The sequence below is a fragment of the Styela clava genome, chromosome 6, assembly GCF_964204865.1.
Source record: "Styela clava chromosome 6, kaStyClav1.hap1.2, whole genome shotgun sequence".
NCBI lineage: Eukaryota > Metazoa > Chordata > Ascidiacea > Stolidobranchia > Styelidae > Styela > Styela clava.
In genome coordinates this window covers 19,828,193-19,845,152 of record NC_135255.1, presented here as the reverse complement: position 1 = coordinate 19,845,152, position 16,960 = coordinate 19,828,193, and the positions used below count along the sequence as shown (strand labels likewise).

The 16,960-nt window shown below is 38.7% G+C and overlaps 2 protein-coding genes across 2 annotated transcripts; one reads left to right on the top strand and one right to left on the bottom strand.

The window, feature by feature from the left end:
- Window positions 1-557: 557 nt before the first annotated feature.
- On the bottom strand, window positions 558-5,791 carry LOC120331899 (uncharacterized). The gene is made up of 6 exons (XM_039399069.2): window positions 5,714-5,791; window positions 4,867-4,925; window positions 4,029-4,044; window positions 3,269-3,319; window positions 2,521-2,741; window positions 558-1,454 (listed from the first exon to the last, which is right to left on the bottom strand). Exons 1-6 carry the CDS (start codon window positions 5,778-5,780, stop codon window positions 1,260-1,262), a joined length of 609 nt encoding a protein of 202 aa, XP_039255003.2. The 5' UTR covers window positions 5,781-5,791; the 3' UTR covers window positions 558-1,259.
- Window positions 5,792-12,021: 6,230 nt separating this feature from the next.
- On the top strand, window positions 12,022-16,641 carry LOC120332050 (uncharacterized). The gene is made up of 3 exons (XM_039399252.2): window positions 12,022-12,136; window positions 14,180-14,318; window positions 16,164-16,641. Exons 1-3 carry the CDS (start codon window positions 12,073-12,075, stop codon window positions 16,639-16,641), a joined length of 681 nt encoding a protein of 226 aa, XP_039255186.2. The 5' UTR covers window positions 12,022-12,072.
- Window positions 16,642-16,960: the final 319 nt, after the last annotated feature.

The window sequence follows — 16,960 nt, the reverse complement described above, 5'->3', positions numbered from 1 at the left end:
GATATTGAATAATCTAATGTCGAGAAGCGAGCTTTTTCATTGCGTCGTCTATTACAATTTACATTACCAAATAGACACCCATTTTTGGTTATTTTAATCCACTAGGACGACATTCCACGCGGTCAACACAACGACAAGCGACGTGCATGGTTACCGATACCATAAAAAAAATACACGTGACTGGCATATCAGAATTGGGATGTAACAATGAGCTCAAGACAGTTCTTTCCGTGAATGAAATTTTATATTCCATTATTTTTAAATACCAGAGTTTAGAAGCTAAATTGAAACATTGGGAAAGCTGAAAATTCGTCCTTCTGCTCTTAGATTGACGACCTTGTCGCGACTCATTTTTAAACCTTCCGCGACCCATGTTTGGGTCGCGACCCATACTTTAAGAACCACTGATCTAATCCATAGATAAATTCCGTTTGGAAATACATGCGACGACGCGTCATTTGGGGATAAAAGAGAAGTGAACCATGACTGACAGCATCAATACCGCTTCCTCTAGATCGGTTTATTCTGAATATTGAGTAACCTTGACAAATCGCTATAAAGCATGACTGGCAGGGTGAACAATGTTTGATTAGCACTGGATTGTTCCGGCAGCGCAGCTAGCTTGATAGTAATCATTTGAATCTGCTACACTCAATTCAAAAACAAGAGTGCTAATGGAAGTTATTATTCCAAATATAGATTAAATATATTCAATAACATTGAAAACTTTAAAACAAAGAAAAGCAATGCTCAAGTATAACATAGATCAGGAGGCGACGATTACAGTGCTTTGCCAGACGCATCATTTTGGAATTGTGACCCTATCAATCAGGCGGAAAATCGGACGACAGGGGTAATCCCTCGTAATTGGAGAGCTTTAGGTGTGGGCCAGTAAAATATATAAAAGTAATTTTTAAGTAATTTTTGAGTTATATCAATATTAATAGAAAGCGCTGGCAATTGAAACTAAAGACGAATTTCGCCCCGATCAAATTCAACAAAGCAATACATATAAACACTCCGTGTCTATCAGGACAAAATGGCGAATTATAAAAAAAATATTTCAAAATTTAACAAAGAAACGGTATATTCAAACTAATGTATATAATCATTGTTTAAATCTATATTCACGAGAGTAATTCAATAGTATTTTCATAAAAAAAAAGGATTAGAAATATATGTTTCCTCATTTCCTCAAAACAGCTTTTTCAATTATAGCTACTTTCAGTTAAAGCTCTCGAAACTGTTCCTTACAATTCTTATATTTCACAAATGACACCGTGATATTTCATATATGGCGCCAGGTTGTAAATTCCCTGATCCTCGTCATTCGGATTTTTTCTCACAGGGAAAGCGATATTTGTTCGCATTCCTTCGGGGGATGGATACCCAGGATACCATATTTCTTTTGGAAAAGAGATATTTTTGCCCGACGTCAGAACCAGCTGTCCGTTCTGTTACAATATAATACAGGATGTTAAAAAAATAACGCGAAATAACCAGAAGTTACGATGAAATGCTACTTAAAACATTTAACGACTGATACCTTTTAACAGTATTGAATCACAGTGAAATGTCATTTGAACATTCAATGACTGATGTTTTTAACAGTTACTCTTTTAACGTTGCCATGACAAAACATTTTGGTGCTCCCGAAGTATGTGCCCCAAGATGCCGCACAACTGGAACATAGTATGTGAACCAGGTTCTGGTTTATGCTGTGCGCCATCTTGGTGCACATACTTCCGGAGCGCCAAAATTTTACCTTAATTTTGGGTAACTATTTTAACACCTTGGTGAATTTGCAGAATTCAATTGAAGATTACAAATACAAATATTTTTGAATCTGTTTATCATTGTATCTAATATAGTAGGAGCTGAGTCGCAATTTCAAGATGAGATAAAATTAGAAATCTTCGCTTGCAACATTTATCCCGGGATGAATTCCCGTGAGAAACGCCCCATAGGACGGGAAAGACATAAATTTTTATGGGATGCGAATAAAATGCTTCGAGATATGTCGAGTTTGCAACTACGTCTGGACACCTATCACCGATTAAAAACGACGCCACGGACTTGGGGCCTCGTGAGTTCCGTATATTAAGTATATTCAAAGGCGTAGCATAACGATTTTTGCACATGCCAATCCTGACCCCCACTTGACTACCAGAAAATTACGTCACTACAACGTCACAATTACGTCATATACTTGCCAAAGTATGGCTATGATCGCCCGAAGTTGCATCTGCGGCGACGATAGCGAATTCACAAACGGCAGCGATCTCTCTCATATCGGCATCGTTATGATGAGACAATGGGAGAAATAGATTTCTCGATTTCAGGATGATCGTCTGTGCGTCTTGAATGGCCGTTTGAAGGGGCTTATTATGTCACCGTGACGTAATTTTTGAATGACGCGGTCAGGTGGGGTTGGGATTGACATACTAACATTTTCATACTACACCCACTAAAGTACGAAACTACACTTGACCTCAGGCCTGCACTTATCCGTATACTAACCTGATATCTCAGACCTGTCCAAACGCCCCTCCATGAGTCCCCACCAAGCATTGAACGAATACGACCATCCATCATCCTGTAATGAGTGAAGTCGTAAATGTTGGCAACGTTCTTGTAGTTATGGCTTTTGCAAATAGATTCAGCATCCGGGAAACTGACATTTTGTGCAGATGACACGATCACTCGGAAGCATTTTGAATTGTATGTGACGTCACAGATCCCTAAAAGAGGATCAAATTGATAAAGCAGCTTGGTGCGAGAGCAGGTCAAAAAATTCTAATTGTCAAGTAAGACCGTGACAGCTAGCGCGTCCGACGGAAGCTGGAAAACGTGGATACTCAAGAGTCTTGCGGTTTTAAAGAGCTATGAAAAATTCATTCCTGTAGTGTGTGTACCACGTTAGGGTTAGGCCATAATTTAATTTCGATTTTCCTTTTTTTAGTTCTATTACAAGTTCAGGGAATGTCTGTGTTAGCCAAGTGAATATAATACCCTCTGCTCACAGGTTTCAGTCCCTTTACACAACTTGATGTAAAGTAGGCGAACAAAATTAGTTACCTCCATATTGGTACACATACTTATGGAGCACTAGAAAAATTGTTATGTATGACACAGAAAAATGTTTTGTTTTTTACATTTCAAAAAGAGGGAGTGTCTGACATCCACCCCCCTTACGACAACATAGTGGGTGATCGACTCCGCTTTGGTATAAAAACCGGGGTACAGAAATTAATTTGGAATAGATTACTTGCAGGTTGTTGCTTCTTTTCAAGACTCTCTTTGATCATTCTGGCAATTTCTGTAAAAATTGAAACAGTACTGCTGAATGTTTTAAACAAGCTCAATGGAGGTTCTGGATTTCCGAGTGGATTCAAAGTGTTATACCATTAACTTAATACATGTTATCAATCAACTAATGGCATCAATCTAATTTTTTTACGCAAAGATAGATGTAGTCTCTAGAACAGCGATCGGGGACCTGCATCTCCGGTGCGCTCTTAGTTCTGGGACTCCTGGCTCCCGTGAATCAAAGTGGTTAAAAGAGTTTTTTGTTAGAAACGGTTGGAATTCTATGAAAGTTCGAATACTTCCTAACTAATTGCACATCACAGCGCTTCCCAATGTATGAGTCGCGGTGAAAATGGGTCGCATTAAGATAATGCAAGTTTGTTAAAACTTCTTTTCATTTTGCAAGTGTTTTTCATTTTGCCATGGACTGAATTATTGCATAATTCGTATTCCATTTGGTTTCTTAGTACGAACTAGATTGCGTCATAAGTAGTTTTCCGAGAGTTTTAATAACCACTGATGTTGAGGCACCGAATAGATTTGAGTTTAATGGAAAAGCTGCCAAATGCCTCTTTCAATGCTTAGAGATTGCCGACCCGTGCTCTAGTCTCGAAGGCTATGCCTTTTATTTATTAGTCTTTGTATTACATGCATTACACATATTTAAGCATTGCGCTCGCATTTTAATAGATGTTGCATAAGCACTAGGTTTGACTCACCAGATCCGTCTTCTTTCTGTAAAACACACAAGTTAGATAGACACAAGTGCATGGGTGAGCAATTGCGTTCTTGAGTGGCCCAGTTACAGATAAGTTATCTGCGAAGCCACAAATTTTCAAAGGGGGGCGATTCTGAAATTTTTCTTTGCCAAGTTAGATTGAAACGGGTCCGATCAAACGCTGGAATAAGCGTGTTTTTATCAGTCTCGAGGGGGGGGGGGGGGGGGTCGACCGCAAAACCACCCCCCTGGCTAAGCTACTGCAGATAACATACTTGGTTACTGGGCTAAAAGCTCAAAACCCAATATGAAAAACTATGAAATAAAACAGTTTATTTACAAAATCTAGTGCAACAACTAGGCTAACGTTAACGTTATGATAATAAGAAACACAATTTAACAATCGGGGTCATTTTATGGTTTTATTTCCATCGATATTTTCAACGGAAATTGATGGCCATAAAAATCATAGTCGTAATTTCAGCAAGCACAAGTGGGCTGGATCCAGCTCGCGGGCCCTAATTTGCCAACCCCTTACTAGTGCTTTGGAAATGAGTAAGAATGATGCCATCATGGGCATTGACTTCCGTGTTTCTTCCGTAAGAATAACCAATCATTGGCGTGATGGCCTACTGTAGTGGTGAAACCGTTAACCTAACTATGTTCATGTCGCAGGTTAATCACTGGGTCAAACCCGAAGCTCACCACCGCACAAAAGACTAGATAAAACTGATATCTTAAAGAATCTCTCCACAAACTTGGCATGGCCCCTCAGCCCCTCCTGGCTGTGCTTAAGGACTGTATTAAACAAAAAAGGAAGTTGCTAAAAATATAATCACCTTGCAATCTCCAGTAGAGACAAATTTACCGTTCACAATCTTGGTTACACATACTCCGCCTGTGAAATATTAAACAGGATTTTAGAAAAGAGGGTGTATATATTTATATATAATTTCAATCGTACCCCATTGTTAATGGCTATTAGGGTGTAATATAGACAGCAAGTTTTGAAAAGGGTTGGACATAATTCCAATACCATTTATATAGTCTCTTCCGTAGAGGGTGCTGCCATTTGAACTGCAGGTTAGGAATAGGTAGGCCTATATATATATTTCCAATCGCCATTTGGATGTCCCATCCCCATTGTAGATGGCATATAGACAGCAAGTTAGAAACAGTGATGGATATATATTCACAATGTCATTCAAATAGTATCTTATGCAGAGGACTATTGTGCTGCCATATGGACATTAGGTACATATATTTTCAATCGCCAATTCAATGGCCTCCATTGTAGCGGCTATTGGGGTGCTTTATACACGAGAGGCTATGAATAGGGAGGGCTCAGTGGACTTCTATGGTATATGATAGAAATTTGAATATAAATAGAATTTTCATATTTAACAAAAGGAAGAGGCGTGGCCAAATTAATCAGGGTAATTAGGCAAGGTAGTCTGAAGCCTAGGGTCTTCGTCGTTCATTTTTGGAGTTTTCGATTTTAATTTCAAAGGCAGATTTTAACCGTTTTTTTTTATATAGTGAATCATGCATATATGGTTAGAATTGAGACTGAGCAGATTTCCAATGTTTAGTTTGAACAAATAATTTAAAGACGTGCAACCTGTTCCATAAATATTCACTTAAACATATACTATTTTTATAATACGATTACTTCCTAATTCTTACCAGGTAATTCCTTGGCAAATATTCCGCTGACAAAACAGAAAATGCAAAATGTTTCCAACATGACCATGTTTGCTATAGAAATCTGATGAAATTGCAAAGATTAAATCTTAGATCCTAATTTACACCGACTAATGGGTAATACCCCCGGGATCGCCACCGATGGTAACCTCAAACAAGGTGTAATAAATTTGGCCAGCGATTCCCACCCGGAGAAAAATTTTGTTGTTTTTGGGGAGTAAATATTACTATTAGTTCCATTTGGTATATCTTTCCGTAATTTAGCATTATTGCAATACACATTATAAATTATTTGAACTGTACAAAAGTCGTGCAACTTGCGCGTGATACTAACAGTTAACGAATACAGAGTTTTCCATACTGAATGAAGGGGAAAGTTCTAAACTAGGAAAAGGGAGGAGGGGGGGGGGGGGGATTTAACGAAAAAGACTGACGTTGTGCCGAGCGGGAAAAATTCACGTTTCTGGGGTCCATCTATCTTGAATGAATGTTGGTGGCCTACACTAGTGGCGGTTGGTTTATATCAGGGTTCTCCAACACGCGACCCGCCAGGCATTTTTTTGCGGCCCGCGTCATGATTGGGATTTTTCCACAAAAAAATTAAAAAAGTACGATGCCAACGCAAAATAAGGCCAAACATCGAAACCAAATACCCAGCACAAGTAAATGAATATGTTTCATATCTCGTTTGCTGTAAGATTCAAGTGTAATTTCAACACAATACATTCAGATACTCATTTTTGTACCTAATTTCTTGGTTTGCGGCCCGCGTGGCCAATAAATTTCAAAAAGTGGCCCGCGACATGTTTTGAGTTGGAGACCCCTGATTTATATCATAACCAGCTAGGGTATACATTAGACGTAAATACATTGATTCAAAAACAATGAGGCTCATCTCCAAGCAAGCAACGGAAATGCCAAAAGGTGCTGAAACCATACAGAATATCAAAGTAAAGTCAAGCGCACTCGCTCACAAGTGAACGCTTTGCTACGACGCTTTGCACAAAAGTCATGTTACATCCAGCTAGAATATGTTCCAAGTCACCTCCTAGGCATGGGAGACAGACAGGCAAATTCTGTTATTTTTGTATAAGTAAGAAACAAATTTATGGATTTCTTTTTTGGGGTCACCATGTATACTATGCTCCAAAGTAAAGAAGACTCATATCTAAGCAAAGATACTGGCGACCCCTGAGCTACCCAAACCATACATATTCATATTGTTACATCACAACCTGGTAAACGATGATTAGCGAGAGTTACTGCAATCAGGAAAGCAGTTATAGTAATAAGTATCTGGTACTCCAGTGGTTCCCAAACTGTTCACTATCGTTACCCCTAAAATGTTTTGGGTCGCGACCCATAGGTTGGAAAACACTGCGCTAAAAGATGCGTACAATCCAAGATGCTATACTCTATCCTGTCTATAAATCACGACGACTTGCGATCATCACCTGCGGTGCGGAAATCGAGTCGTTTTGGTTCACTAAGTAATATTCTGTCAACATACTTTACTATTATACGATGATGTCAAGTTTTAACCCAATGAGCAATAGAATGTAGCGGGCAGAATTTATCACATGAATCGAGGCGTTCTGATTCACCGAGAAATATTCTGTCAACAAACTTTACACTCATGATCATCCCCTGCGAGGTTTTCATCACGAAAATCTAGTGGTTTTAATTCAATGAGCAATATTCTGTCAACAAGCTTTACTATGATAAGATTTTGTCAAGTTTTAATCCAAGAAGCAATGGAATGTGACTGGCAGAATTTATCACACGAATACGTTTTTTGGGGGGATGTCTTTCATTTTCAATTACAAAAAAAAGAATTAGGATATACACAAAATGTGTAACTATTATATACAAAATGTGAAAATGGATATCCATTTACTCATCATAAATCCTACACTGTTACGTCACAGTAAAATAATTAATCGAATGCGTTTGTCGATATAACAATCAGTATCTTCTAACATCTCAGCTACAAAGTGAAAATTATATGCAGCTCCTATTAATAGTATTCTTCCAACTTTCCGGTTGTTTTGAGCTATTGATTGAGTCAAGTTTCTTTCAAAAGCTCTTTCCATTGAAAGCCTGCTATATTCCTTTGAAGAAACTTGACTCAATTCATTAAGAACAACAACAACGGAGTATCGCTTCCTCTATTACAACCTGATATAGGAGACACCACGCACAAAGTACGCCACCGGAAAGACTCATTATACACGCTCTTCGATACGATGTGTTGTTTTTATTCCTACATGAAATACCATGCAAACAAAGTCGAATAGCATTTATCAAAATATTGGCACGAAATTTGAGCATCGGTACCGGTAAGGCCTTAGACAAGCGGTGGGCAAATTACGGCCCACGGGCAGGATCCGGCCCATTCAAGTTGGCTTAAATTACGACTATACTTTTTATGGATATAAATTAATTGTCGATAAAAATAACAAATCGTCAGCTAAAATGAATACCATAACTCCCCGCGTATTATAACGTTCAAAATGGCTCATTTTTACTCTATAAATCTATACCTCAAACTTTTCCATCCAAATTATTTTTGGCATTGTAAAACACTAGTGTCTCTTCATTCATTAATTCATTCATAATTCCATATTGAGTTTTGAACCTTCGGTCTGCTGACTCAGTCTATCATCTGTAAGTAGCCCATTCAAAGGGTCATTGCCCACCCTGTGCCCTGGACTTCTGCAGCGGTGCGTCTTCACTATAATATGTGCTCGACACTAATATTTAGTTCAACAGATCCCGTGTACTGCAAAGCCACACAAATAGATTCGAAGCTCCTAGGGCAGGGGTGGGCAACCTTTTTCGTCTCGCGTGCCAAAATTGGCTAAATTTGACCACAAAACTCCTCCGCGTGCCGACCGAAATTTAAAACAATGCTTTGCTACTTTCAAAGCAAACATACACAATAATAAACCTTTTAAACATGTACAGACAGATTCACTTTTCGGGAAAATATCAGTCCGATAAATAGATTTGATTACTTTCTTATTATATATCAGTGAGACTTCTGCTGCTGCATTACCGCTGATAGAGATTTTACATTGGGGTTATATTTTTTGAAGTTAAGTTATTTTAAGTTTCGAAGAAATACACAAACTACTGGTTTCATCTTTCAGGCTACTCCTGTTACGAGACTTAATAAAGGCCATAATGACTCATAACTGAGAACAGAGATTCACAAGCCTATGTAGATGAAAACACGGAGAGTAATGCAGTTGCAAAGTTTTTAAGATATGAAAAATTATCGGGAATGGCATCCCAATCACGCGATAGTTTGTTTTCTGCACTTCTCTCTTGTATTCCATTCCCTAATCGCTTATATTTCTTTCGAAATCAATTTATAACAGTAAGGTATCAAGTAACTCCAACCAAAATCAGTTGTACAACTTCATAAATCAAGCAGAAATGAATAAAAAGGGTGGCACAGACGATGTACGTAACAATGTAGCCAAATGAATGGAGTGTTCTTCTCGACAAAATTCGTCGGGAGCTCACTCAGTTGTTACGTCATAATATATTTCTTTCTAGCCATATGTCACGCGTGCCAAGTTTTGCACGCGTGCCAGGGGTTGCCCACCCCTGCCCTAGGGCAAACAAAGAAACAGGCGCCACGCACGTAGGAATCCAATGAATGTGATTCTCGATTAATAATCAGTATACAATTAAAAAATTATATATGTAGATTCTATGACCACTGTTTTCCACGCCATTAGTTGTATCGAGCATACTTGCAACTTCTCTATCGTTACGCCCGTAGTATGTGTACCAGGTTAGAGTAAGGCCATAATTTCATTCCGATTTTCCCTATTTTAGTTCTATTACGAGTTCTGGGACTGTCTGTGCTAGCCCAGTGAATATACTCCTAGTCCATTGGTTTCAGTCTCTTTACACAACTTGATGTAAAGAAGGCGAACAAAATTAGTTACCTCCATATTGGTACACACACTTCTCGAGCGCCTAAAAGATACCGAAAATACCACGATATTTCTTTCTTAGCCCCCTTATCAGTACCGGTATTCATACAATTTTCCGTTGAAAGCTCACTATATTGCTTCGAAGAAACAATTCATAAAAAAGAACAACAACGCAGTATCACTGCCTTTATTATTTCAATTTGATATATGAGACACCTCGCACAGAGTACGTACCAGAAAAACTTATTACGTACGCTCTTCGCCCACGATTCGATGTGTTGTCTTTATTTGTACTGGGAATACGAAACTCCCGAAGAACCAAGATGGCGGACACAGGAACGTAGTATGTGTACCAGGTTAAGGTTGGGCCATAATTTCAGATACAAAAACTTGCAATATAACTAAAATAAGGAAAACTGGAATAAAATTGTGGCCTAGCTTTAACCTGGTACACATACTACGTTCAGGTGTCCGCCATCTTGGTTCACATACTTCGGGAGTACCGATAATTGTATATATAGCTCCCATTAACAGTATTCTCCCCATTTTCGGTTGTTTTGGACAAACTAGCTTGCAACTCCTCTATCAGTACTCTTCTCACATTCACCTCAACTCAATTTATTAGGAAAACAACAACGCAGTATCACTTCCTTTATTACAACCTGATATGTGAGACGCCTCGCACAGAGTACTTGCCGGAAAGACTTATGTAAGCCATCCACCCACGATTTGATGTGTTATTTTATCGATACTAGAAAAACCGATTCTGAATACATTTTTTGAAATGAGAGAACCTATTGTTAGTGAGTTCGATACAAAATGGACTCGCTCTCAAAATTTCAAACCCACCACTGCTTGGTAGAGTCTTGTTCGGAGTGGAGGCGACAAAACATCAGGTGAAAAAGACATTCAGTTAATCGTACGTGCTTGTGGCTTCTTATGTAGACCCTTATTCGTAGGGTAGCTCAAAACTAGACGGACCCGGCCACTTAAAATACATAAAAAAACTTGTGCCTGCTTACACAGAAATTTTGGCGCTCCAGAAGTGTGTGTGCCAATATGGAGGTAACTCATTTTGTTCGTGTACTTTACACCAAGTTGTATTAAAGGACTAAAACCTATTGGCAGGGGGTATATTATTCACTTGTTTAACACAAACATTCCCCGAACTCGTAATAAAACTAAAATGAGGGAAATAAAATTATGGCCTAACCTTAACCTGGTGCACACACTATGAGAGTACCGAAATTTATTTGAAGTGAAGGCGCCAATTATTAAGCTGAACGGACCTGTTAGTTTGATGGTGTAATATCTCTTTACATGACTTAGGCTTATTTGAACTGGAGAAGCCAAAAACCTTGACAAAAATACAGTCAGTTTGAACTCCGTTCGTAGCTGTGGTTGCTTTTACAAAGTCTTTTACGGGGCAAAATCCCAAAACATATGCTTTCCACGCGCATATAATATCAAACCTGAAAGTAAATGATGAATGTCATCAAAATTACTTGAAGTGAAAATGGGCTATTGCTGCGTCATAAAGGAAACTTCCATTATTATGTCATATATAAAACCGCTTGCTTTAGTCATGTATTTTGTTTGGGCCACAGTTGATGAAGTACGGATATCACGTACATGGGAATTCCATGTCAACGTAGTTTCCAGCATTATACGAGGACGTATTGATATTATTGAGTTATTTCGTCAGAACAAGTGTACAGTATGCGAAACAAGCGTTATCGTCAGACGCGTTTTATGATTTAATAGCCATGTAATATATGTTGAGAAGTAGTTAAGTTGCAGTCTTTTTATGAGATCAACTAAATTTGAGTATAGTGATAACACATCTGGGTCTCTATACCGACAATTTTGCTTTATTGTATTCGAACATGCAACGGAAAGATATAATGTCGTCCCAAAAGTAGTTGCGAAACGATTTGGTGCGTAGCTATCCAAAGTTTTTATTTGGAGAGGGCGGGGGACAACAGTTAAGTATATAGTTCGGCCCGGAGTTGGCAGTGTTACTAATATCGGGAAAATACTAATATGGGAATTCTATGTCACCATAGTTTTTAGCATTATACAACGACGCATATTATCTGAGAAATAGTTCACGAGACCAATCGAATTTGAGTATTGTGATCACAGATCTTACTTGATAAAGCTAAATTATTGCTCTACGAAAAGATATAATGGCTTCCTGAAAATAGGTCTTAAGATTTTATGGTACTAAGGTATAAAGCAGCAATCGGCAACCTGCGGCTCCGAAGCCGCATGCGCATACGATACGTGTACGATACCACAAATCTAATATTCTCAATTGATATTTCCTTATTCCATACCAGTGATGTAGAAATAGAATCTAGTTAGGTAAAACTTGGACAAAGATTGTTGATGATTGACCTGATCAAGAAAGACAAAATGATTGACTACATTTACCAACTATTATCGAAAGCATGTAAGTACAATGTAAAGCAATGATTCTCAAACTTTATAGGTCGCGCCCCATTATTAGAATTTGTCAAGTCTCATGCCTCACCTCAAATATAACTAGCTAACAATAAGCTACAAATAACAGATAGTGAGGCGAGAGTATTTTTTAGCGAAATTCATAAATTGAATCGCAATCTCTAAACAAGAAAGGAATGTAAATATCCAAAATTTACGTCACAGTTACATAGCCCGTCAGTCTAAATGGGCGAAGTCTTTGGCTCCCATGTCTAAAAAACTTTTCAGTTCTTCAGGGCACTGAGCTAGTAGACACTGATACGTAGGAAGCATCTATTTCGGGTTCGAAACTGACTTGCATTTATTTTAAGAAGCGAACAAATCTCCAGATAAACAGTCACTGACATGCAACAAGCTACGATTTTTGAAAGAACTTTTGGGTTCGGCTGTGTCTCCCTAATTTTAGGAGGATAGGATAGAATTTACATATTTATACCGGGGGAGAGAAAAGCCGATAAGACGACTTAATCATACGGAGAACCACGGCCTATCGTCCGGTCGCCAGGCCATGTCGGGTATGAGATTAGTTAGCCAGTTATTTGTTCCAGGGATATGAGCGTGATGGTGAAGGAAGTCGTAACGACCATTGGTCACGTAATCCACCTTGCAGCGGCGAGAAGTCCAGCAATCCTCTTGCTTATAACTATCCCCGGGTGGCTTTCGAATCAGCGAAGCCACGCTGGGTAATAAGAGGTGCGGTGGCGAGCGTATCCTAACGCTAAGCACGATGCGCCACACCGCCGAGCTTTCGAGTGTTTTTATGAAACGTTTCACACTGAATGAGACTATGGACAAGCAGATGTTGGCATGTAGGAAGCTACTATTTTTGGAATGACTTTGCTTTCCGTTTTGCAAGTACCTACCCAATTTATCACACACTGGGGTGTGGTGGGTATTGGTTTGAATATTCAGACCAGAAAATATACCAACTTAGCAGAATTAAATATTTTTCAGAAATAGGGAACTGCTTTTATAAAGCCTAATTGAAAGTTTAGGAAAACACGTGATGGTTGGCTTATAGTTTGAAAATAATCTAGTCATCGAGTCCTTAATAATTACTTATTGATCTTAAGATCAGTAAGTATGTTGATAGGTATTTGTTTGTTTGTTTGTCTGTTAAATGCACGCGATATCTCACGAAAGCGAGGTTGAATCTGCTTCAAATTTTGCTTGTGCATTCAATTAGCGAGTTATTAATTAATTAGTGATGGGACACACGGTGTCACTATGGAGTAAGAGCGCTGTTTTGGGGGATCCCCCAACCGCCGATCGATAAGTCCCTGGTCTCCGACCGATATTCTCGTTTTACGGTTAGTAGGTTTCAACCCCGTTAGGAATATCTACGTGCGATGGGATAGCGAGGCTTTGTACCGTCGTTAATGCAATCAATGGTCGGTAACGCCTTTCTCCATTACTAAGTTAAGTCCATCTGAAACAATCTCATCTGAAACAAATACCTGATTGAAAATTCTCTATACCCGACATGGATTGGGGACCGGACTAAAAATTGGGTTTACCTTATGATTAACCGTCTTATCAACTTTCCTCGCTTGGGAAGTGGACACTGAAAAAAAAAAATTAAAACAAATTACTGGTTGAAAATTCTCTTTATCTGACAAGAACTAGTAAACGGACAAGAGATGGTATTTGTCTTACTGCTAAACCGTCTTATCAGCTTTAAGAATATGTAAATGAGTAAACATTAGAATACATGAAAGTTCGATAAACAATACTAAACGGAAGAAAAATATAATATACGACGTCACTTTTGTTTTAAGACGTCACATTTAGATAATACCTCCATATTCTTTTTTATCACGTCACTTTAATATTGTGACGTCGCAAATTTGTATCCGACATGGACTGGTAACCGGACTAGACACGGGATTTGCCTTATGACGAAACCGTAGTATCAGCTTTCCTCTCTCGGAAAATAAACATTAAAAAATCCTATCTCAATATGTTTTTAATTTCGGCTTTTTCCCTTTTGCAGACGAACCTGAGGAAACAAATACTTTGTATAACACCGATGTGGTCGATGACAACTCATCAATGTTAGTCAATATTCTCGTCCCAATGAGCGTTGTCCTTCTACTGGTCGCACTGGCAATTCTAATCGTTGTTATAAAAAGGTTAGTTTATAACCTTGAAGTTTATTTTTAATGGACATTTTATTTGAGGAGAATTTCAAAGTTTTTTAAAATATGTACTCCACTTAAATAAGATCCCACAGACCCACTCAGAAGTGAAAGAGTCTTGTCTCTGAGCACGCGCGCTCTTTCATAAGCTAAGGAACCTCAACTTATAGTGTGGTCACACGCACTCAATCAAAAGTGAAAAAGACTCTCATTTCTGAGAAAAGTGACGTACTTACTCAAAAGCAAATAAGGCTCGTCTCTGAGCATGGTTACACGCACAAACTCAGAAGGTAAAGAGGCTCATCTCTAAGCAAAGTTACAGACGACCAGTTGAGTTACGAAAATCATACATAAATTTGGTTAACTGCGCTTGTAAACGCTATACAGTGAGTATAGCAGTGTTGCGGTGGCTTAAGACCTTGATTCGATTAGTCTTGAACTCGAGTCACAATTTATCAAAGACCTGAATTGATTTGAGAAATTTAAATGAAATGATTCTGACTCATGATTAACATACTATCAATAAAGCATAGCTCAGCGATTGACTCGACCTGCGACTCGGGTTTTAGGCCGAACAAATAAATTCAGGTTTCTTCAACTAGTATCTTCTAACACAGGGGTGTGCAACAGGCGGCCCCCGGGCCACAACCAGTCCGCCAAGCCATATAGTGTGGTCCTTGTCAACACTTTTTTCCGATCAAGCTTAAAATCCGAATCCAACAGTTTATTTTTAAAAAGGCGCTCCGGTCGCCATGTGCCTGGTGTCTTTATGACTGCACGGCTAAGCAATAGCCGAATTCTTTTCTCTTGCCTTTCCCGCATGAATAAACTATTTTTGTGTGGCCCGGATAGATGTCTAAAGTTGGTTATATGGCCCACCGACAAAAAATGTTGCACACCCTGGGCTTATACATCAGTGACTGCTTGTACAGAGCCTTGTTTGGAGTCAGGATTGAAAACGCTTATAAAATAACGCTTTATGCGCACAAGTTTATTTCGCAGATAACCTATATTCATTCAATAAATGAACTAAAAACTGAGCGGGAATCGACCTATGATCAAGTCTACTTGTCGTCTTTCATATCCCGAGATCGCATAAAACTGAATTTCTGAGCCATAGTCTAACGCAGACATGGGCAAACTACGTCACGCGGGCCAAACCCGGCCCGTTCAGTAATTTAATCTGGCCCGTCTGATGCTGCCACAACCAAACTAAATGTCACCAATTTCTGATGTTAAGTTATAAAATAGCTGAAGGAATTTGTTGAGATTGGTATTGAATTATGTTTTGTCATAAGACTCATTGTTTTTAACTTTAAATTTTGTAACATGGAAAATAACTTTCGTAAAATGGATCTTTTACGTCACACTTACATGGCCCGCCAGTCTGCATGGGCTTAATTTTGGCCCCTAGTTCAAAAACCGTGCCCAGCCCTATTTTCTTTATGCGACCCACAATGAGATGTTAATATAAATAAGAGAAAAGAAAAGATGCAGCGGCATGCGTTATTATCAACGCGAAACAACGCACAATTCTAATTGTTACATCGTTTCATAATTGTTAAGTAAAATAATAATGCGGCGATTTCCCGATCTAATCGAAAACGGTAGGTAACATTTGAGCACTGAGTTGAAACACTAGAGTTAACTGTGTTAGCATCGTAGGTTACACATCTCAGGACCAAATCGAAAATGCAGAACTGGGAAGATTTTGGCTCTTCTGAGTATAGTATCTCTTTACTTATCTACATAATAGTAGTTTACTGGTTATCCTGCGTTCATATTACCGTTAATAGATATTTTAATATTCAATTACCAATTACAATATTTCACATTTAGAAGAAAAGAGCAACAAAGGGGAAATCCAGCCGAGAGCGACCAATCAAAAGCTCAAGCTTCGAACCAATCAGGAGAGGGCATTTACTCAGCGGCAGAAGATATCAATCAATCAAGTCCACAACAAATGGGCGCAGTCGGTTTAAGCAACCAATTAGAGCAAGGACAAAGCAATCACTTGTTCATTCTTAACCAATCAGATGTCGCATATTCCACAGTGGAAAAGATTCGAGGAACAAATCAAACAGTGGAATATCACAAAACAATGGTGAATAATGTACTATATGGGGAAACAGGGGGAGAAAGCGTCGATTCCAAAAAAAATTCACCAAATGCTAGTGATGAGGCCAAAACAGTCGTGAATGTACTATATGGGGAAACAGGGGGAGGAAGCGACGATGCTCAAAAATATCCACCAAATGCCCCACCTAGTGTCGAGGCCGAAACAGTCGTATATGTTCTATATGGGGCCACAGCGTAGAGAGTTTTACTTATTCATCTCCAAACTGCAAACTCTTTTCCGTCGACAAAATATGGCGTCGTTGTGCTTATTGGACACGAAAAGGACCTATTGATCGTTTTGTCATTTTATTTATTTTTATTGTGAAAAAATCGCTTTTTTCGTTGACAGGACAGGCTTTGAAATTTTCATGTTGTATATTTTTTGTTCTCGCTGGGAGGCTATTACTCTCGTTTATTTCGAAACATTTTGTGAACTATATGGAATTTGTTTTTTCAATTTATATGTGATGCCGTCATCAAAATTAACGAAAAAGCGCACCATGTCGAATTTTTCTTGA